We start from the raw sequence: 22,705 nt of genomic DNA on the forward strand, positions 1-22,705 counted from the left end.
GGCACACTGAAGACCAGGCATTTTACCTGGTCATGTCAAGGGACTGAGCTGGAACAGCCGCCCAATGCAGTCCCACCGCATATGGCATGAATATACCATAACCCTGCATGGACACTGGTTTGCTTTGAGAATAACATTTACATCACACTTTTTTCCATCTCTAAACCTTGGGCCTTTTTTAGTCTATTAAACTAAACTTCTGTCCAGTATTGTACATTTTCACATTGAAACATGGTCATTTCGTGACCTCCGTGATTATCAATCTAGTTTTGGTACAGCTCTCATCATTACCAGCAGAAAAAAAAAAAAAAAAAAAAAACACTCACTTGGCACAGCACAGAAGAAACTGTCTTTGTGGAAGTCCCAGTCTGCTTGTCTTCTCTCTCTTTCATAGTGATCGTCTGACCATCTGTCAACCTGGTGGCTATAACAACACAATCCCATAATTACATTACATGGCAGAGACACCTGATGGCTTCATTCATCAAGTCATTTTTGTGTCTTCTACAGCAGATAAAAAGAAATGGACTAAGAGTCTAGGAGACTAGGAGAGTAGGAGAGTCTAAACTGTATCAGATATCAGGGCTACTGGACACAGCCTGGAGACGCCTGAAGATGGGAGAGATATTCTAAAGGAAAGGATGGGCAGAGGAAGAGACAATCTTTTTCAACAAAAGAGGAATAATGGTATAAACAGTACAGGATACTAATGAGATTTAGGTTTTCAGCAGTCACTTCGGCCAAACTACCTTTGGTTGCTGTACACAAATAGATTCCTTTATTTCAGCCCATGTGACAGTTATAAACTCTGCTCTCATGTACTAAAAAAAAGGGCTTACTCCAATTTCACTGCACACTGTGAGCTTGCATTAGAAGTGCATTAGAAGGGCAGTTGGGAAATCGGTGGGAGGCTGCAGGAGTATGTTACATGTTCCATCCTTGAAATGGGCGGCATATGTAACATGTTACCAAAAGGTGAATTTATCCTGGTAGCTTGATAAAGTGGTCAAAGTTTCGATTCCATTTTTTGTAAACACTGCAAAGCAATCGAAGAAATAAAATGTTGGTTTTGATTGACTGAAGGCAATAGAAGAATCCAATCACTTTCTACCTTTCTTCCCCTGTTTCGGTCTTACTTCAATTCGATCTTACCATTAACTGCATTAACCGCTTCCTGACCGCCTCACGCAGATATATTGCGGCAAAAAGGGCACGTACAGGCAGATTAACGTACCTGTATGTTGCCCTTTAAGAAGTGGCTTGCGTGCGCGCTGCCGGGAGCCCAGTGACCGCAATTGCGGGTCCCGCGGACCTGATGTCTGCGGGGATACCTGCGATAGTCTCACAGTGAGGAAGAAGGGGGAGATGCTAATGTAGACAAGCATCTCCCCGTTCTGCCTAGTGACACTGTCACTGATCAGCTCTCCCTGTAATCGGGAGCGCTGATCAGTGGACGTGTCACACACAGCCCCTCCCCCATAGTTAGAATCACTCCCTAGGACACACTTAACCCCTACAGCGCCACCTAGTGGTTAACCCCTTCACTGCCAGTGACATTTTGGACAGCTTTTTTGCCTTAATAAATGAAGCCATCATTTAAAAACTGCATTTTATATTTACTCGGGTTATCTTTGTGAAATAATAAAGTTAGTTTGATGATCTGAGGCATTTAAGTATGACAAACATGCAAAAAAAAAAATCAGAAAGGGGGCAAACACTTTTTCACAGCATTGTATATTGAGCTTGTAGTTGGAGGATTACTTGCTAATAATATTTCCAACAGGTGGTGACTTGAAGTTTTTAAAAACTGACTAACAATTGGCATGTGTATGGCCAGCTTTAGGCTGGTACTAAATTTAGTATATTTTTAGTAGCGCAATCGTGCTACACAAATCCCTAACGATAGTTATTCCCAGCAGTAACAGGTCGATAAACAAGTGAAAGAAAAAACTTCCTATGGAGTAAGCTACAGCAATAGCAAGTAGAAGTGCTCAATCTAGCACAAGTGCAAATTGCATCAATAATGTGCAGACGATCGCTACAAGAGGCTTCTGCATATTACCTGTGTAGCCTACTCCATAGGGAGCCATCAGTTCCATCTGTTTAGTGGTGAATATTTACTCCTGGCAATTACTAGACATTTTAGCATTTTGATGATTAAGCTAGTAGTGCTTTAGAATTATAGGTAATCATCTCCAGCTTCCAGCTCTAGGATATTTCCAAAGTTATCCCACCTTTCTGTTCTGGCCCTGTCCCTACCAGTTGAACATGTCTGGCACAGCCTAGGAGTTCCGAGTCTTGTAGAGGACATCCATGAAGCATGCCTAAACCACCTCAATGGCACCCCTTAGTTTGAAGAAGCAGTGGCTCTGCTCAAAGACACTAGCGGACCAACTCGCTCTTGGGAGTAAGCCCCATGATCAAGTGGAGAAAGCTCATTCTTTTGGGCTTTCCTCCAAGCTCAGGACCACAGCTGATCAGCACAATGCAAGCCTTGTCTGAAGGCTCATAGAAAATAATGAATGTGGTCGTACAAAACAGCTGTTTTAATGGGAAATGGGAAGACATTCCAGAGGCAAAGTAACACTTGTAAAGACACTGAACACTTATAAATATTAGTCAAAAGAAGGGAGGAAACAAAAATACAGTCCAGCTGATCTGATGGACATGGTGAGCAGAACGAGCAACCAAACACTGAAATATCCTACGTGTCAAAGGGGGCACTTTATTTTGTTTAAGGATTCTGACACTTTACCCACCTCATATCTTATGGTTAATAAATCATAAATATATATTTATAAGGTTAACACCACTCAGGGCAAAAGGGACAGGTTCTCTAGTAAAGAACAATCTAACAACTACTGATAGCCATTTACCTGTCCCACCACTTCCACCGCTGAGTCCTAACTCTGTAACACTCTGTCAACTGGTGTCAGTGCTTACACTGGGTTAGCTTAAACATGTTATACTTACCTGCTCTGTGCAGTGGTTTTGCACAGAGCAGCCCCGATCCACCTCTTCTCGGGTACACCGCTGGCGCTCCTGGCTCCACCCTCCTGACCCCGCAGCAAACAGTTTGCTGTGGGGGCACCCAAAAAGGCTAGCTTCTGAGCCATTGCTCTGCATGTCCATTCAGACATGGAGCTGAGGCTTAGCCCCATCCCCTCCCTTTGGCTCACTTGGCTGTGATTGACAGCAGCGGGAACCAATGGGTCCCACTGAGGTCTCAGCCAATGAGGAAAGAGTCCTCGGAGAGCTGAGCCTTTCTTGCACATCATTGGATCGCGATGGGGTTTAAGTATCTGGATGCATTAGAATGCATGAAGGTTAAAAAAAGGTAAAAGGTTAAAAAAGGGTAAAAGGTAAAAAAAAACCTTAAGCCTTTAGAACCACTTTAACCTGGTGATTGGTTGCTCAGACCCAATTCTGTAAGGTGGTTGAATGCTCAGTCATAGATAGAAAGATGGGATATTGAGAAAGGGCTCTGGCAGAGTGGCAAGTGAGCGAGGCAGACATCAGCATCAGCAGGCAGTGGGCAAAAAAAAAAAAAAAAAAAATCACAGATACTGAGTGCATACTCCAAATTGTGCAGCTAAAATCCTTAGAAAGGAATGAAAGGGTTGATCTATAAAATGCTTTCATACAAGAGTCACCACATTTTTTAATTGGATTCATCTGGGGGGGAAAAAAAAAAAAAAAAAGGTGAATCCCGCATGAAAGTTGTATGAAAGCATCTTTAGACTCCTAATAAATAACTAAATAACTTTACAATTAAAGAAATTCAGAAGTGTCAACTGGGGCTTTAAAGTGACATAGTGCCAAAAAGCAAAAGAAAACATAAAACGACTTAACTACTTTTTGGCTTGCTCGTCTGCATATTTAAAGGGATAATTGGCCAATGTTGCCTTGTATCCAGTGTTCTCCACCATGTTGTTCCATGTCACTAGTCTCTGGCCAATGGCGGTCCCTCTGGGCTCAAACCCCTGTAAGATAAAATAAATGGAATGTCATCAATCACTGTGCTCTAACAGGAGGAGTAATCTCCAACAAACACACCGCAAACAAGCAAATACGCAGCCCCCTACTACAAAGAGAGGTCAGAGCACAGAGGTCAGAGGTCATTGGCTAATAACAGGTGAATGACAACTAACAGCTCCAGGCTAGGAAAGACTGCTCTCTGTATTACAAAGCCTCAGGACAGGCATGACACTTGCTCATCATCTCGCACTCTTCTTATTAAATGCTCTTGACGGGCCTTTAACATTTAAAACACAATTTAGCCATACTTCTCAAGTCACTAAAAATCTTGAGATCAAAAATTTTGTGTTTTTTCTTTAACATAATGAGCAGTTGGATGTTGGGCTGCCTATCAGATCCAATGAACAACTGAAGGAGCTCACATAGCAGGCTGACAATGCTGCTGCTAGTGGGGAGGCAGAGGTTTGGCAATTATGAAGTGTTGTTGCTTGCAAAATCTCCTAGCAAAAAAATATGCAACAGAATCACCAAAAAAAAAGGCCAGTCCAGGATATTAGAAACCCCCTTAACCCCCCGCCCCCTTACCAGTGAAAAAAGAAAGTGTATCCGAATAACTATTTTACGCCACTGTCACATGTTAATCCTTCTCTTCTTCCTGGAATCCTTCTGGTGTCACATCACCTGCATAATGTAGACACCTCCTATTGGTGGAAGCAACACTTTCAGTGACCTGGTCCCCTTTCATAGGCTATAGAGACAGGAAAGCTCGCAGGGGCCGATGAGGAGACCAGTGTCCAAGATGAGCAGAGAAAAAATGCTTGGTCCCCAGGGCAGGATATTAGCTTTGCTCATAGAGGAAGCTGTGACTGATCCATTATACTGCAGGATGGCTTAAGAAGGTTTGTTTTTAACCAAGAACGAGTAGTAGGGCAATTGATGCAAAAAGCACTATTCAAATGTAATTTTTTTCCTGGAGTTGGGCTTTAAGAATACTGCATTCAATGAGGCATGATGTCACAACGTAAAACAGATTTTTAACCCCAGACTTCTTCCCCTTTAGCTTATGCATTGTATTTTATTACTGTAACGAGAACCTGCTTTTTATTATTCTGATATCACCAGGATTGTAAAATTCTTTTAGAGGTAGCTGGGGGGAGCCCAGTTGTTATAAACGTAGGCACACCACCAGAACTACATCTCCCAAAAGCCCTTTTCCTACACACAATTAGTGAGCACGTTCTTGGGTGTCAAAGCAGCAGCATTGTTTTGCTGCAAAAGATATCAATGTATACATGTAGAGAGGGGCAAAGTTCTGTAGTCCAGCAATCATGTCTGATAATACTGCTTGGAAATTTAACACAGAAGAGACACCATGTTGTCAGCTCAAACAGGAAGAACATACTGGATCTGGATCACATTGGAAGAACACGAATCACCAGGTGTTTCAGTACTTTTCGCAATTCTTTGCCCATACATACTTTACGGAACTTAACAAAAAGAATAGGAAAGAAAAAAAAAAATTGAACACTTACCAGAAGTGGATCTGAAAAGTCCGGCAGATCAGGCACCAAGATACCAATCAGGGCACAGACGACAATAAGCACAGTGCACATTCCTAAGACCACCACAGGCCAGTCTGCTATTAAAGCAGCATAACTAGGACAAAAATAAAAGTTGGTTAGGATGGAAAAGCTCTCTCAAAATATTATCAAATACGTAAAACCCAAGCATCAATATTTGTTCCAGCCTCACAAACCTGCAAAAAATATGAATTCACAAAACAACGAATGAATGAGTGAATTCACACCTTACAATCGGATTATACAGTCACAATCTCCTTAAGTTTCCCCAATTGCTGTAATATGAGAACCTACCTAAACAATTCATTAAACTCTTTTCATATATATATATAGGCCCATAATTGTGGTAGATCTAGAGAAGATGGTAGAATCAGAATGTACCTTGCATGGCTAGTTTAAAATGTGCCTACAGATACCACCTGGCAACTGGCTGTGCCTGTACAATGAACTCATTCAAGGATTCTAGAATAGGAAAATTCATGAATGTTAGCATCTTTATGAACGGTGCTGCCACAGCAACCTATTTGTTAATTCATGTTTGTGCATTGGTATTTTACCCTGCTCCCGTCAACTGCTATCAATTAGTGCAGTTGTTACTAAGACATTGGCAGCCTCCCCATGCTCTCTAGTTTTGGACCTTGGGAGAAGGGGGGGCTGAACTGCAGCCAGTGGGTGGTGTAGAAAGTGGACTGGCATCATCGTTGGTGTCAGTGGGAGGAACAGCGCCCCACCGTTGGTGTCAGTGGGAGGAACAGCGCCCCAAGGGCCAGATAAAGGCAAGCAAAGGGCCGAATCTGGCCTAGACCACTGCTCTAAAAAATCAGTAGGCTTTTGATCAATTGTAACTTGCCAGCCTAGAATAAACTACATTGAATCTCATTCTTAGCAAGTTGACAGTGTCTGTGGCTCATTCTGGCTTAGCAGGTTGCCATATTGTCAGCAATGTCTGGGTCTGAGGACTTTTTCTTATGTCTTTTGCATAAATCAACACTTGAAAACAGAACACAAACCTTCAGTGGGAATAAACATCAACATTAGGGGACCAAGCCCCATCCTGCTATACAGACTTGCAGACCCAAAATAATAGTCAATGTTTTATTGCAAAAAGGACAAAAACATATTGCTTGCTGGATAGTTTGTTAGATTCTGATCAATATACATGAGGAACTATGGTGTGATTTATTCAGTGCAACAGAATCAATCAAGCAATCCAGGAGCGTCTTGCACCTGCTGCGTCTCGCTGGGACCGATGTGCTTTAAACCTTTTAATATAATTCTTCTTGGAATGATCCCATTGGAGTTGTGCCCAGATAGTCCAGGTGGAAGGAGGAGGTCCCGGAATAAGCTGAAGGGATTACATGGCCTCGAAACACCTTGGGATCCCCAAGGACATACTCAAATCTGTATCCAGACAAAACAGAAGTCTGGTATCCCCTATAAAACCTGCTCCCTTGTGGCCTACTAAGAGCAGAACAGAAGATGAAATTTTTTTTGGCACTCCGAGTTCAACAGAACCTGCTTTCCTGTAGGAAACATTCCACATCTTTCACTCTAATATGTAAAACAGCAAAGGACTCACTACCATGGAAGAACTTGGTATGGGTTGTAATAGCCAAGCAATATTTTTGAATCTGGAAAAAGACCAATAATCTGACAGGTAGCCAAAGGCAACAAAGAGTAGTCTTCTCTGACGCATCAATGAATGAGGTCCAATATGTAGCGAGAGTTAAAAGAAAGGGTATTTTAGGTGAGGAACTGATTATTTTTCCAAAACTCTGACCTTTATGAAGACATTCGTCTATTTCTAGAGTGTTCAGCGCGTTCTGCTGAGACTTGGCAGCCAAAATTCAACATCATCATTCTGTCATCCTTCACAGTGTGAGCCGAGACAGAAAAATGTTCTAAATGCCAAAGAAATTACTTAAAGTGAACCTGACCTAAAACATTTCCAAGGTAATGAACCTTTGTGGTGCTGGCAAATATGCAATTTAGTCTATAAACTCATCCCCATGTTCATTTTAGGCTCCCTTGGATCCCGAGTCCAGGACATACATGGGGCCATGACTGGTCCAAGTCAAGATAAAAATGGAACTATGAGTAAAAATCAAAAATGGTATATGATGCAGCCCGTCACAACAGCAGATTTAGATTTTCTGAGACACCCCCAATAGTGGAGCACTAAAATAAAAATTCTGGACTGATAATGGAATATTCAGGATGCACTTGGCCGAAAACCAAAACCGAAATGGACAGTTTTAAAAAAATATAAATATTTTTTATTCATATATTTTGTATTCTATTCAACTTTTTAATTAATATATCATGAATTAAAATGAATACGAAATTAAATTTTCTGCCATTATCGGCACCTTTTCGGCCGTCAGGCTGCTTTCACACTGAGAAGTTTTGGAAGCACCTATTTGTTAAAAAAAGTGCAAGAAAAGCTCAAGAAAAATGCATCCCTTTAAATTCTTTGTAGGTCTTTATTAGGATTGTCCCGATACCGATACTAGTATCGGTATCGATACCGAGCATTTGCCCGAGTACTTGTACTCGGGCAAATGCTCCGATGCTTCAACCGATACCTGGACAATCAGTGTGATTGGTGCGGAGGGGGAGTTACAAGCACCGATTTCAATAAAGCCTGACAGCCGTTTCTTCTCTCTCCCCCACCCCTCCTATCAGCTGCTTTAGTGAAATCTACACAGCGGTGATCAGTGCTTGTAAATGCCCTCAAAGCCGCACCAATCACCGCTGACTGTCCCTGTATCCTCCTTCAGTCCCCCTCTGTTCTGCTGCTGTCCCCTTCCGTTCTCCTCCGTGTTGCTGTCCCCCTCCATTCTCATCCTCTGCCCCCTCCGTGCTGCTGTCCCCCTCCGTTCTCCTCCGTGCTGCTGTCCCCATCCTTTCATCTCCTCTGCCCCCTCGATCTTTCAGGATGGAGAGCGGAGGTAGGAGCCAGCAAATCTGGCTCCTTCCTTTTCCGAATGAACACTCAGTGATCACTGACTCTGTCCATTCACATAACTGAAACATCGTAACCTGTGTTTACGATGCTTCAGTTTATGAATGGAGAGGAGCCTCTGTCTCCTCTCCATTCATTTTCAGTGCAGCTGAGGCTGCTGAGAAGTGGACTGGGAAACATGTGTCCTCAGTCCCTTTCCCTGTCTCAAAGGGGAGATGTCAGGGGTCTATTAAGACCCCTGATATCTTACCAAAGCCCCCCAACAGGGCTAATAATAATTAAAAAAAAAGAATTGCAATAAATAACAAGAAATTGTAATAAAAAACAAAGCAAAAAAAAAAAAAAAAACAAACAAAAAAAAACACCACACTGTTACTGTCCACCCCCCCCCCCCCCCCATTAAAAAAAGAAAGCATCGTAAAAAAAAAAAAAAAAAAAAAAAAAAAAAAAAAACACATAAAATAAAAATTGTAAAAAAATAATTAAAAAAATGAATTGTAAAAAATAAAATTGTAAAAACAAAAAACTACTGACACACGTGTCACCGTCACATGACAAAAAAAAAAAAAAAAAAAAAGTATCGGTAATCGGTATCGGCGAGTACTTGAAAAAATAGTATTGGTACTTGTACTTGGTCTTACAAAAGTGGTATCGGGACAACCCTAGTCTTTATACTGGTCCTTTGCGCTTCCATTGTGGTGTTAAAAACCCTGCTTGCCACATTTTTAGTGCATATTTGGTCAGTTAAAAAACCTACACCAAAAATGCACCTCCCCATTGAAAATGCGTCAAAAATGCATAAAAACGCATCTGTGTTTTGCGTTTGATGCTTTTTTTTAAGTCACATGAAAAATGCACAGTAAAGACGGTAAAATCGTTACAAAATCAATTTTAGCGATTGATATATCGGTGCATTCCTAACCCCCAGCATAGTTTTGACCCGATGATCCTGCCAGCAAATCCATCTTTTTCTACTTTCTGTAAGATGGAGGCAAAGCGGTTTGTTTTGTTCCAAAACAATCACACAGAAGCGTAGTGTTAAGCTGGTCATATACTAGTAGTGTTTCAAGTGAATTTTTTCATTTTTGCAACGCTTGTTCAATTTTCTAATGGGAAAGGTGGGCATTTGCTTCGACCGCAGTGACAAAAAAAATAGAATTTTTTTTTCGTTCAAAGAAAAATGTGTGAACTATGAGCCCAGGTTCACACTGAGCTGTGGGAATGAAGCCGTGCAAGTTCAGCTGAACTCGCACGATTTCACAGACATCTGTACGGGTTTCTGCACAGATGTCAATGGAATTCGCAAGCTGAAATCGCAAAAAGTAGTACAGAAACGACTTTTCAAATCGGTGCTGCGCTGCAAATGCTGCGTTGCACCGATTAGGATGGTGCCATTGCCTGCAATTGCTACCGATTTGACATGTCAAATCGCACCAGTGTGAACCAGGGCTCAATGTGGTTTTCTTTGGGAAAAAATACATAAAAAATTTGAATGAAACCTGTTTAACACATCTGAGATTACATTCAAATGAATCTGATCTGGGTTTAATTTTGGGGGCTTTTGAACAAAATTAGAAACCATGTTCTAAGAAAGCTCTGATGAGAATTTTTGTACGAATGTTTGTACGATTCTCCTATAGTGTACGGATAGTTTTAGATTTAAAACATTTAGTTTCAAATACAGTAGACAAAAGACCAACTCTGGAAAAGTAGGCCATAGATTATGCAGTTTTCTTTCCTTCCAACATGGGTCAAAATTCGTCAGGTCCCTAAACTGGCTGAATCTGCATTCACATATGTTTGAGCAAAGATTTTTCACTCTTGCAAAAAAAAAAAAAAAAAAAAAAAAAAGGATCGATCTACTGACTGGATCAACAGTTAATAAAACTATGTTACAGGATGGACATGGGGACGGTTGACATCAGTGCAGGAAAGGGGCATTCAGGTTTCCTGCACCGCGTTCAAAATGCACTGCCTTTGTGAACTGCTACGGGTGCCAATAAATTGTTAATGGCCCCCCTAACGCAAATTAAAAACACTGTGTGCTTGCGGGCAATAGATTGCATTATGCCGCAGTACCATGCGATTTGGAGCAGGATGCTTTTCAAAAGTAGTGCATGTACTACTTTTTGTGCGCTCCGGTGTGGCTTGCAGAAATGAATAGGCTGCAAATAAAATAAATCACACTGCAGGGGAATGTGCAGGAATCGCACAGGATGGCTTTTCTGTGCGACTCTGGTGTGAACAAGACCCTCAGAAAAATAACAGAACGTGGACAGTGTTCCTGTGCAATTCTGGTGTGAACCAGCCCTCAGAAAAACAAACTGCTGCGTGATTGCGATTGAAAGACTACAACCTTTGTTTTCTGTATGGAAACAGCAGTCTCTCTGCAGCAGTTTGGCACACCTCCAGCTAAGTCAAAGCTATAGCATATAAGTGTTGCTGCATGCAGATCTTCAGTTCTGACTCACTGGGGTTTATTTATTAAAGCTTGAGAGTGCAAAATCAGACACACTTCTGCATAGCAACTAATCAGCTTCCAGGTTATATTGCCAAAGCTTAAAGTGATTTTTTTTTTCTATAAAAATAATAAACATGTCATCCTTACCTGTTCTGTTGCAGTGGTTTTGCACAGAGCAGCCTGGATCCTCCTCTTCTGTGCTCCTGGTCCCTCCCTCCTGTTGAGTGCCCCCACAGCAGGCAGCTTGCTATGGGGGCACCCGAGCTGAGTTGCAGCTGCCTGTTCAGTCCATTCAGACACGGAGCCGCGGCCCGGCCCTAGCTGACTTTGACTGACAGCAGCGGGAGCCAATGATGCCACTGCCATGTCTCTGACAATCAGGAGGGAGAGTCAGACGGTCAAGACACTCGTGGACATCGCTGGATTCAGATGGGGCTCTGGTAAGTAATAGGGGGGGCTGCTTCACGCAGAAGGATTTTTATCTTGATACATAAAATGCATTAAGATAAAAATGCTTCGGACTTTACAACCCCCTTTATTTGAACAAGCTGAGCTTAGAAGCTGATTGGCTTCCATGCACAGCTGCCCCACTCTCCAGCTTTAAGTGGAGCACATGCTATAAGAAAAATCGGGTGAACGATCGTCCAATTTTCCTCATTGCTTCACAGCAAAATCGGAACCGATGAAAGAAATCATACGAAAAAGCCTTTTTTGTCATTTATGGCTTCTGCTCATCTGCAGTCTTTCTTTTTGGATTTTTCTAGTACGAAAATGGTACACATTAAAAATGAAAATCGTTCGTTCTGTTCCCGTATGAGAAAATCTTTTGTTTGTCCCTTCGGAAATTTTCGAACGAAAATTCGGATCGGCTGTCAAAAGTTGTGTACACACTATATGAAAATTGTATGAAAGTTCCTCGGACAAAAATGGTCGTCCGATTTTCTTAGTGTGTACAAACCTTTAGTAAATCAACCCTATTGGGACAGGAAATGAGGGGAACCTCCCATATTAGGTCACAAACAGATATTAAATAAAATTTGAAAAAATAAATTTTACTTCCTGACTTTATCCATTTTTTGGCCTGAGTTTAGGATTAAAAAAAACGGACTATTGCTGATTAAAAAAAAAAAATAAATAAATAAAACGCACTAACTACAAAAGAAAAGTTATGAAGCTCTAGCAGGATCTTCACTTCTGACTCACTTAAAGCGGAGCTCCGCCGAAATTTTTTTTTTTTTAAAAGTCAGCAGCTACAAATACTGCAGCTGCTGACTTTTAAAACATGGACACTTACCTGTCTAGGGCGCCCGCGAAGTCGGCACCCGAGGCCGAACCGTCTCTCAGTCCTCGGGTGCTGCCGCCTCCATCTTCGGTAAGGGAATCAGGAAGCGAAGGCTTGCGGCTTCACAGGAAGTGGCGTAAATAACCACAGATTCTGCGGCCATCTATGCCGGAAGTGGGTACAGATACCTGTAATATACAGGTATCTGCACCCCTCTCCCCCCTGAAAGGTGCCAACTGTGACACCGGAGGGGGGGAGGAATCCGATGAGTGGAAGTTCCACTTTTGGGTGGAACTCCACTTTAAGGGTTCCAATCCACCAAGCCCTCAATCACTAGACAATATAAAAAAGGTATTGATAGAGATTAGCAATTTGTGATCGATGCTTACCTTTTTGGTAACTGGAATGGCTTTGTAGCTCTGCAAAAAATAAAAAATGAATAAAACATTTATATGTAAATCAAGCAAAAGACATATTAAACTGAAAAAAAAGCTGTAATTGCTACTCAGTTCAAATGGCAGATGTAAACAAAAATCCACATTTCCATTTCTGCATGGGCGCAAGCGTTCAGTCACTTCCCAACTTCTTATGAATGACTTGAGGGCTCCACTGATGAGGCTTAGAGTTAAACTCCAGGGGGAAAAAAAAACCCTCCCATTTAAAATATATTCTTCAATAGCCACAATGCATATAAAAAACTAAATTTGTGAGCGCCAAATGCCTTTGCAAACCCAGGCATCACCTTGTAAAATTAGCAATGACATCTTCACTGTGCTGTATATAGCCTGTGCAGAGAGCAGACCTGTGGACGGGACACAGCAGCCCCACCCACTACAGGCAACCTGTAAAAAAACAAAAACAAAAAAAAAAAAAAAAAAACACCACTACAGGAGGGGGCGGATACAAGACCAGTCACCCTGCACAAGGAGATAGAGACCCGTCATTGGTGCTCTATTACAGGAAGCTCCTGAACAAAGGACAAGCACCATGCTGGATTACTACACAGATCCAAAAGGAATACAATACACAAACCACGCCAAGAATGCACATGCCTCTTGTTGTATATAGACAATGAGGGAGATTTACTAAAACTGGAGCACTCAGAATCTGGTGCAGCTGTGTATGGTAGCCAGATTCTAATTTCAGCTTGTTCAATTAACCACTTCAGCCACCGGAAGATTTGGCGGTGAATGAACGGGCCATTTTTTTGCGATTCGGCACTGCGTCAATTTAACTGACAATTGCGCGGTCGTGCGACTCTGTACCCAAACAAAATTGACGTCCTTTTTTTTCCCACAAATATAGCTTTCTTTTGGTGGTATTTGATCGCCTCTGCAGTTTTTATTTTTTGCGATATAAACAAAAAAAAAGTCAATTTTGAAATAACAAAAAAAAAAAAAAAAAAAAAAAAAACACCACAATATTTTGTACTTTTTGCTATAATAAATGATAGATATCCCCATTTAAAAAAAAAAATAAATAAATAAATTTCTCAGTTTAGGCCCGATATGTATTCTTCTACATATTTTTGGTAAAAAAAAACAAAAAAAAAAAAAAACCACACACAACGCAATAAGCGCATATTGATTGGTTTGCGCAAAAGTTATAGCGTCTACAAAATGGGGATAGATTTATAGCCTTTTTTTTTTTTTTTTTTTTAACTAGTAATGGCGGCAATCTGCAATTTATCGTGATCGCGATATTATGGCGGACACATAGGACACTTTTGACACATTTTTGGGACCATTGGCACATACACAGCGATCAGTGCTATAAAAATGCATTGATTACTGTAAAAATGTCACTGGCAGTGAAAGGGTTAACACTAGGGGGCGATCAAGGGGTTAGCTGTGTTCCCTGGGAGGTGATTCTAACTGAAGGGGGGAGGGGACCAACTAGAGGAAGTGACGGATCGTGGTTCCTAGCTAATAGGAACACACGATCTGTCACTCCTCTCAGAACAGAACAGGGATTTGTGTGTTTACACACACACTTCCGTGTTCTGTCCCTCGCGATCGCTCGTGGCCAGCGGTCATCGCACCCATCTGCCACGAGCATCGGCACCCCCCGCTGTGCAGCTGACGCGGGCCTCCTATCCCGAGCCGGTGTATTAGCTATGACAGTTTGCGGGATCGTGCCGACCTGCCGCAGTAAAATGAAGGCAGGTCAGCAAGTGGTTAAGCTTTGACAATAAAACCTGGAATCCGATTGGCTGCCCCCCCCCGAATACTTGTTTGTTTATCCCAGAGTTCAGCTTTTCGGGATAATTTTGATTACATATCTTCCAAAAGCGGGATTATTCCTGCAAACAAAAGGACAATGTTTATGTAGAAGAGTGTGGCCATGTGACCCCGCAACATATGGAAGATACAACACTTCAGAAAGCCATATTTTTTTTCCCCCAGAATTACCTGGAAAACTTCCCATCATCCCTAATCTATATGGGCAGCACATCAGAAAACTCGGCTTCTCTTAACACAGGTAATAAAACACAGCACATATGAGAATCATAAGAGCACAAACCCTGCAGAGATTGCTTTGAAGATATAAAGGAATGTGCCAACAGATGTTAAACAGCTTTTAGCGGAGGCTGAAGATCTAGTTTCGGCTAATCATTTTTGTTCCTTCAACTTAAAATACTTTGCTGCTACTTTTCCACAAGCCATGTCGTAAGTTAAGAGGCCGAAGCATTGTCAAATAACGAGGAAACTCGAAGAGCATGACATGAACTTTTGGAAGAAGGAAAAGCTACAGTAACCAAACAGCAGGAAGGTTTTTTTTTTTTTTCTCCTTGAAAGTTAGTTGGGCAATGAAAGTGAACGCCAAAGCTAACCATATACTCTATCATTTGTAAAATCTAGATCCACTCCTCACTATGTAGGTGCAAGGGCCTGCCTGATTGGATGAAAATTAAATATGTTAAATGCGACCTCAGGCCTCGCACAGGCTCCTTTGCTGTACTGAAATTGCTTAATATGATTTCACCGAGTCTAAAATAAGGTATACAACAATATAAATTTTGTGTTAGCACGTTGGAGGAACCAGGGAATTACATTTTTTTTTTTAAATCAGTTAAGGCTTTGAGATGTCACAGAGATAAACGAAAGAAAAAAAGAAAAAAATTAGTAAACATCCAGTTGCAATACATGTGCAAACTCATCTTGTGAGATCAGTCAACTTAATTTAGTTGCAATACAAAACACTGGGAACACATTGAGCAATAGTATAATTAGTTAATACAAGATAAAGATCCCAACAATCCTAAAGCATCTATAAAATGACCCAATAAGCATATGAAGGATATCTAGCTGAGCGGTCGGTTACCAGCTACACCCATTACAGGGCACATAGATTATAAAGCATGTTAGATTAGGATTCTGTCCATTACTAAATCAGTTGGGGCTAGTCCCCAAGTAACTAGCTAACCTCCCCAAAATTTGAGTGGCTGCCTCTGTGCTGGTATATCAATTTCACCATTCATAACAAATTAAACATATTTAAAGTGGGAGTAAAAGCTGAAGTTTTTTTTTACATTCATGCATTCTATGCATAAAGGTAAAAAACCTTCAGTGTGCAGCTGTCCCTTCAGCCCCCCCCCCCCCCCATACTTACCTAAGCTCGATCTCGATCCAGCAATGTGCGCGAGTGCCGGGTCTCTCCCTCCTGATTGGCTGAGAAGCCATTAGCTCCTGCTGCTGTCAATCACAACCAGTGAGGCAGGAGCAAGGGGCTGGGCTGAGCCATGCTCTGTGTCTTATGGGGGGTACTCAGCGGGGGGGGGGGGGGGGGGGGGGGCGGGGAGTGGCCCAGGGAGCCAGTGAGGGACCTGAAAAGAGGATGACTGGGGCTGCTCTTTACAAAACCATTGCACAGAGCAGATACGTATGACAGGTTTGTTATTTTATTTTTTTACTTTCATTTTAAAGTGGTTGTATACCCTGCTTGGTCATTTTTACCTACAGGTAAGTCTATAATAAGGCTTACCTGTAGGTAAAATGAATATCTCCTAAACCTACACAGTTTAGGAGATATTCACCCTGCATGCACCGGCTGACGTCAGCGACGCATGCGCTCTGAAGGTCCAGCAGGTCGTGCTGGAATGGAGGACTCTGGCGCGGATTCGTGGGAGTGAGGTCATCGTGGCTCTGGCCACTCACAGCGCGGGAGCCAGCGATCCCGAAAGAAACGCAGAGGGAGCATGTCAGCCCCCTCAGCAGTGACGGGGCGAGATGCGGGAGCTTCGCTCTAAGGTATTTCATAATGTGCTAGTATGCAATGCATACTAGCACATTATGCTAATGTCCTGCAGGTTTTTTTAGCGGTTTGCTACCACTTTAAAGGTTTGTCCTCATTATACATAGTATTAGTAAATTGTAAAAGGAGATTATACAATATTTTTCGACGTGCATGGTCACCTTTACGTATCATTAGCATATTAAGCAGAAAGGAGAGGAAAAAAATATTTTTTTGATCTCAAAAACAAGGCATATTCACATCCATGGGGAAAAGCATTTCATATCAGGCAAGAGGGGCAGCTGTATTAGGATGTATTTATTATTTTATTTATTTCAGGTACTTATATAGCGCTGTCAATTTACGCAGCGCTTTACATATGCATTGTACATTCACATCAGTCCCTACCCTCAAGGAGCTTACAATCTAAGGTCCCTAACGCACATTCATACATACTAGGGACAATTTTAGACAGGATCCAATTAACCTACCAGCATGTCTTTGGAGTGTGGGAGGAAACCAGAGTACCCGGAGGAAAACCACGCAGACACAGGGAGAACATGCAAACTCCAGGCAGGTAGTGTCATGGTTGGGATTCGAACCAGTGACCCTTCTTACTGCTAGGCGAGAGTGCTATCCACTACACCACTGTGCGTATTTATAGCTTTATTAATGATTAATATGTATTTAAATGCTGCTTCTTGTCTGTGTATCAAAACCTCAGCGTAACCTCAAAGCGTAAAATAGATGTAAACCCTGACATTTCACTTGACAAAACACTGTGCATCATACAACCATTAATAATAAAAAAAAGTGTGTGTGTGTGTATTTTTTTTTTTTTTTTTTTTATTAATAAAATACAGTTGCCATCTTGTTTTTAGCCTCTTTGCAGTCACTTCCTATCGACATGCATGCCAATGCTGGCTGCATGGCATTTCTGAAGGTGGGCTCAACAGTGAACCGTATTTGTCGCGTGTGCTGAAATAGCGTCTTGTGGTCTCCATCGAATGCACTCGTGAAAGAGGACAGGGTGTTGTCACCCTAACAGTAAGTGCCTAAACAAGGACCTTCATGGCAGGATTACCAGCAGGGATTATTTTAATTTAAAAAATTTTAATTACATACATACAAACACATAGATATATATCTCTATCACACACACATATATATATATATACACACACACACACACACACACACACACACACACACACACACACACACACACACACAATATAAAAGAAGAATTCGATGTATAGATATATTACAGTTACATTGGTGCAGCTTAGACCAATATAACTTTCTAAATGCCAAACCTGGGCGATGCCCCTGGGAGCTGAAGATCACTGAAGTAGACACCACTCAAGTGATATCAACTTGCTTCTGGGTCCTGTTCTGAGTGGTCAGCCTTCTGCATTCAAAAAACACAGGAGGATGGCTGCTCAGCAGCTCAGCATGGGTGCCTTTGAAACTATGCTTAACATTCGCTGTATGAATGAAAATAATTCTTTGGATTGGACGAGGCGGTGGTGTCATGCTCTCTGCCTCATCCAATCAGAGAACCTTTTTTTATGTATTCAGCAAATGCAAAGCGGCTGACCTCCTGTGTTCAGAATGCAGCAGGGTACCGGTCCCGGAAGCTAGTGGAGATCACTGGAATAATGGTGTCCACTTCAGTCATTTCCAGCTTTCAGTGCCCTTTGCCCGGTATGTTATACACACAGTTACATTGGTCCAAGCTTGACCAATGTAATAAAGTATAAAATATCCACATCTGGAATTCATCTCTAAGGGGCATATCTATAAAACAATGAATGTAACGCTCAAACATTTGCTGGTGGTGAATCAATCACTGTCATTTTAAAACACATGTACCCAAAAATTCATATGAAGAAGTGATTATTTGGAGAATGTCAAATTTCCTGCTTCATGAATATGCCTCTAAGCGATGATGTAGAAGACAAGGAATAGACAAATTACAGTAGAACCAAGTACCTGGACAAGCATGTAGCCACTGGAAAAACAGCCTGGTTTGCCAAGCTTATTCTGGGTAGCCATTGGGAGCTCCCAAATTCCTATCATCATAGATCAGCTTTAAGTAGCCATAAAACATGTAATTCCACTGCCCAAAAAACACAAAAAAAAAAAAAAAAACACACGCAAGAGGAGCCACCTGGTCTCTTGGACTTGTCTAGCCTTGGAAACAAGGGCAAACCGAACCTCAGTTCCCACACTGATAAAACTTCAGTAACTTATTTTGGGATTCTAACCTGCAGATTTTATGGCGTAAAACAAGCCTTGACACTGAGTGGAGGGTCAAAGGTCACACCTGCTATCATTAAATATTTTTACTTCAAAAAGCGTGTGCAACAATGTGCGTCCACCAAAGGCATTCCGGCCATGTAAGCCACACCACGCAGCTGTTCCCGCGAGGTCTTTATTATACTGCTCAATACGGAATATTATCCCCAGAAACCAATCGGCAAAAATTACTTTGCCATGCTACCAAGATGAGAAATGCATAGCCGTCCCGTCTTCCCATTCAATGGGAGAACCGCATGACTGGAGATTAGGAGGGAGCCTTCAGCTCAGCAGAAGTACTGGCACCCGGCAATTAAGACACAGGGCTGTAATTTTGGCATTAGCACCTCTGCGTTAACTTGTTCAGGGAGCTCCATTTCAGACACGGCAGAGATGGGAAGACATGGAGATGTTTCAAAGGATTACCAGAAAATGTTTTTTTTTTTTTTTAACATTCAAGAAGGAAGTTACTGTATTAGGGGATAAGTCAGTTACTGGATAGGGGGATGACATTTGTTTGATCCACTGCGCCTGAGCAATGGCCGCTCTAATGACCTCTGTATCATCACAAATCACACTCAGGGTCTCTACTGAATTAGGACTTTCCCACACTGGAAGGCAGGAACTCCACTGTCTAATGGAGACGTTCTCACACTGGAAGACACCAATTTATGGCCATCAAACAGCCTATGCCATGTTCTCCCAAGGCCCTTTTTCTTGGGCACTACCACCTGGATTTTCAATTGCACTACCAAGCTCACTGATTAAAGTGTATTTAAAGCCAATGTTGCAAGGTCTCAGGCCTCCTTTGATCTAATGAGAACCTTCAGGTCCAGGGATAGCCGACAGCCTTCTGTGTAGTGGGTTGTGAGGCATAGTGGGTGTATAGTTGTTAAAGTTATTGGGCGCCAGACACTTCTTGGATGCAAAAGAAAGTTCATTTCTCTTGAACCTTTTTTGGGGAAGAGGGGGTTAGGGTCAGGACATCCTTGGGTAGTTGCAAGATTAATTTGCAAACTCCAAGACTTCAATAGGAAGACAGACATGCAGGGAAAGGCATCCAGCAAGACGCCACATCTGCAAGTGTAGGAATGCTGTCTCCTATGGCAACAGTCTTTAACAGTTCCAAGCACAAATCTTTACAGTTCCTTGACTTTCACTACAATCACTCCTTGTAGTTCTTCAGCACACTGAGCTCCCGGTCTCTCACTAGACCCGCTGAATCCCTTGAGTTCCTCCAATCTTCACGGTGGTATTTTCCTCAAGTGTCTCTTCTCTGCTGGGTCCCTAGCTTGGCACTCTAGATACCTCTCAAGTTTCACCCCCCGCTGGTCTGCTCGGTCCCTGGCTTGACACACAAGGCTGCTCTGCAAGCGTCACCTCCTCTGGCTGGGTCCCTGGCTCGATTCCCACTGAATTTTCACGATTGGTGAAACCCCGGTTGGTGAGAATACTGCTCCGGTACTTGCTTCAGTTACTCACTATGGTCCCTGGTAATTAGGCGGATAGTCCCTTGCTGGCGACAGGTTCTCCGGCCGACAGAACCATCACTTTTGGTTGGACTGCAAGCTGCAGTCCCAACCCTGCGCTGCTCTCTTGCTTCTGGATAGGCCCTCAGACAGCCTAGCAGCCAGATGTGCCCCGGGATAGGTCCCATCTCTGGCCTAGCAACCCGCGCAATACAACACACGTCCACTCAGACAGCCGTCCTGGTGGCACAGAACACAGATCACCTGACTCCCCCCGAATATAATGGCTCTCCCAACAGGCCAAGGGATTCAAGAATACCCTTGCCCATTGGCTGAGATACCCCATATACCTATAACCTGACCTTGCTTTGCCCTTCTTGTATCCAGTACCACCAAGTACCTGGCCACCTAGAGGTAGAAGAGAAAAGTGCAACAAGGCCAAACTGAGGGAGGAATAGATCTCCAGCAATCAACCAGGATTACTATCTGTTCTTGGACCTCTCCTTTTCGCCATCTACACCATCTCCCTGGGTCAGTTGATTGCCGCCCATGGCTTTAAATAACATCTCTACACTGATGACACCCAAATCTATCTCTCCACCCCCCAGCTCTCTCCATCTGTCCTCACGCATCACCAACCTACTAGCAGACATATCAGCCTGGATGTCACAGCACTTCCTCAAACTCAACCTATCCAAAACTAAGCTCATGATATTTCCTCCCTCAGATGCCACTTCCCCTGATTTCTCTGTCAATATCAACAGCTCAACTATCAACTTGTCCCCCCCACACCAAGGTCCTAGGTGTAATCCTAAACACTTTACTAACCTTTCGGCCCAACATCCTATCGCTATCCAAAATTTGCCGTCTCAACCTGAGCAACATCTCCAAGATACGCCCCTTCCTAACCAATGTCACCACAAAGCTTCTAATCCACTCCCTGGTCATCTCCTGCCTCAACTACTGCAACTCCCTCCTCATTGGCTTACCTCTAAATGGGCTATCCCCACTTCAGTGCATCCTGAACGCTGCCAATCCCTCCATTGGCTGCCACTAAGCCAACAAATTAAATTCAAGATACTAACTATAACAGCCATCCACAACCTGGCCACCAGCTACATCTAGTCTCAAAATACCAACTTAATTGTTTTCTTTGCTCCTCCAAAGACCTCCTGCTCTCAAACTCCCTTGTCACCTCATCCCATGCTCACCTTCAGAACTTCTCCAGAGCCTCCCCCATCCTCTGGAATGCTCTACCCCAATCTGTCCGATTTTCTCCTACTTTATTCACTTTCAGACGATCCCTGAAAACTCATCTCTTCAGAGAAGCCTATCTGGCCCCCACCTAACTGTACATTTATCTTCTCAAGCAGCACATCGCCCACAGTTATTACCTCTTGACCTTCCCACTTAGATTGTAAGCTCTAAAAAAGGAGCAGGGCTCTCTGATTCCTACTGTTTTAAGTATTGTATTTGTACTGTCTACCCTCAAGTTGTAAAGCACTACGTAAACTGTTGGTGAGTATATATATATATATATATATATATATATATATATATATATATATACATACATACATACACACACACACACACACATACATACATACACACATATATACACACATATACATACACACATATACACACACACAATTTCCTTCTTTCCTTTATGTTCATCTGGTGGTCCTGCCAGCCACACACTTTCAGTCTTAGGGTAACAATGCTCACTCAACATACTGTTTCCATGTAATCCAAGATAGGCAGGATCTCGATACATAGAAGACTTTGAGGCATTGGGTTAAAATCCATGTCTGTAGACCCACATTTTACCTTACAACCTTAGTCATAGTTATAACTAAGGCTGTGAGGAAGAAACGCGTTAGTGGGTCTATAGACATGGATTTTCACCCAATGCCTTAATAAAGTCTATGTATTTAGATTTTGCAGTGCGCTGACTGACTATCTTGGATTGCTTGGTTATAATTTGGTCACAGGAACCCAAATCTGAGCACCAGCACCTCTCACCACCTAATTGGAACCTAGGTTCCCCGCGATGATTTATTCTTAGTGACTGTTTCTAGGCAGGAGCTGCATTACAGAAACGTCCTCCCCTTTCCAATAACAATTCTCCATAAAAGGAGGCGTTTGCTATCCAGAGAAAGCTTGGACAATGTAAGTGATAACAGAGGGACAGGATCATCTTAAAAAAAAAAAATAATAATAATTTAGCTATAATAAAAACGTTCAGTGGCATGTTCAATATACCAAAAGAGCCAATAAAGAAACGTTTATGTTTAGAGTTTAAGGCCCAACGCCAGACAAAGCTTTGGATTTGAACAGGGTGAGTACATATGTCAGGCTTTTACTACAGTCCTCGCCCCCGCATTGATGAGACTTCCCCTCATTTCCTGTTGGGGCAGTTAAGTCAGGAAA

At 42.4% G+C, this 22,705-nt stretch overlaps 1 protein-coding gene across 1 annotated transcript in view; it reads right to left on the reverse strand.

Annotated features, from left to right (window-relative positions):
* Positions 1-22,705, reverse strand: part of DISP1 (dispatched RND transporter family member 1) — a 110,254-nt gene that overhangs the window by 18,915 nt on the left and 68,634 nt on the right. Inside the window, 4 exon segments of the mRNA XM_073628316.1 lie at positions 327-424; positions 3,853-3,983; positions 5,511-5,634; positions 12,656-12,685. Coding sequence (XP_073484417.1) covers positions 327-424; positions 3,853-3,983; positions 5,511-5,634; positions 12,656-12,685 — 383 coding nt within the window.

Source organism: Aquarana catesbeiana, linkage group LG04 (assembly GCF_042186555.1).
Source record: "Aquarana catesbeiana isolate 2022-GZ linkage group LG04, ASM4218655v1, whole genome shotgun sequence".
NCBI lineage: Eukaryota > Metazoa > Chordata > Amphibia > Anura > Ranidae > Aquarana > Aquarana catesbeiana.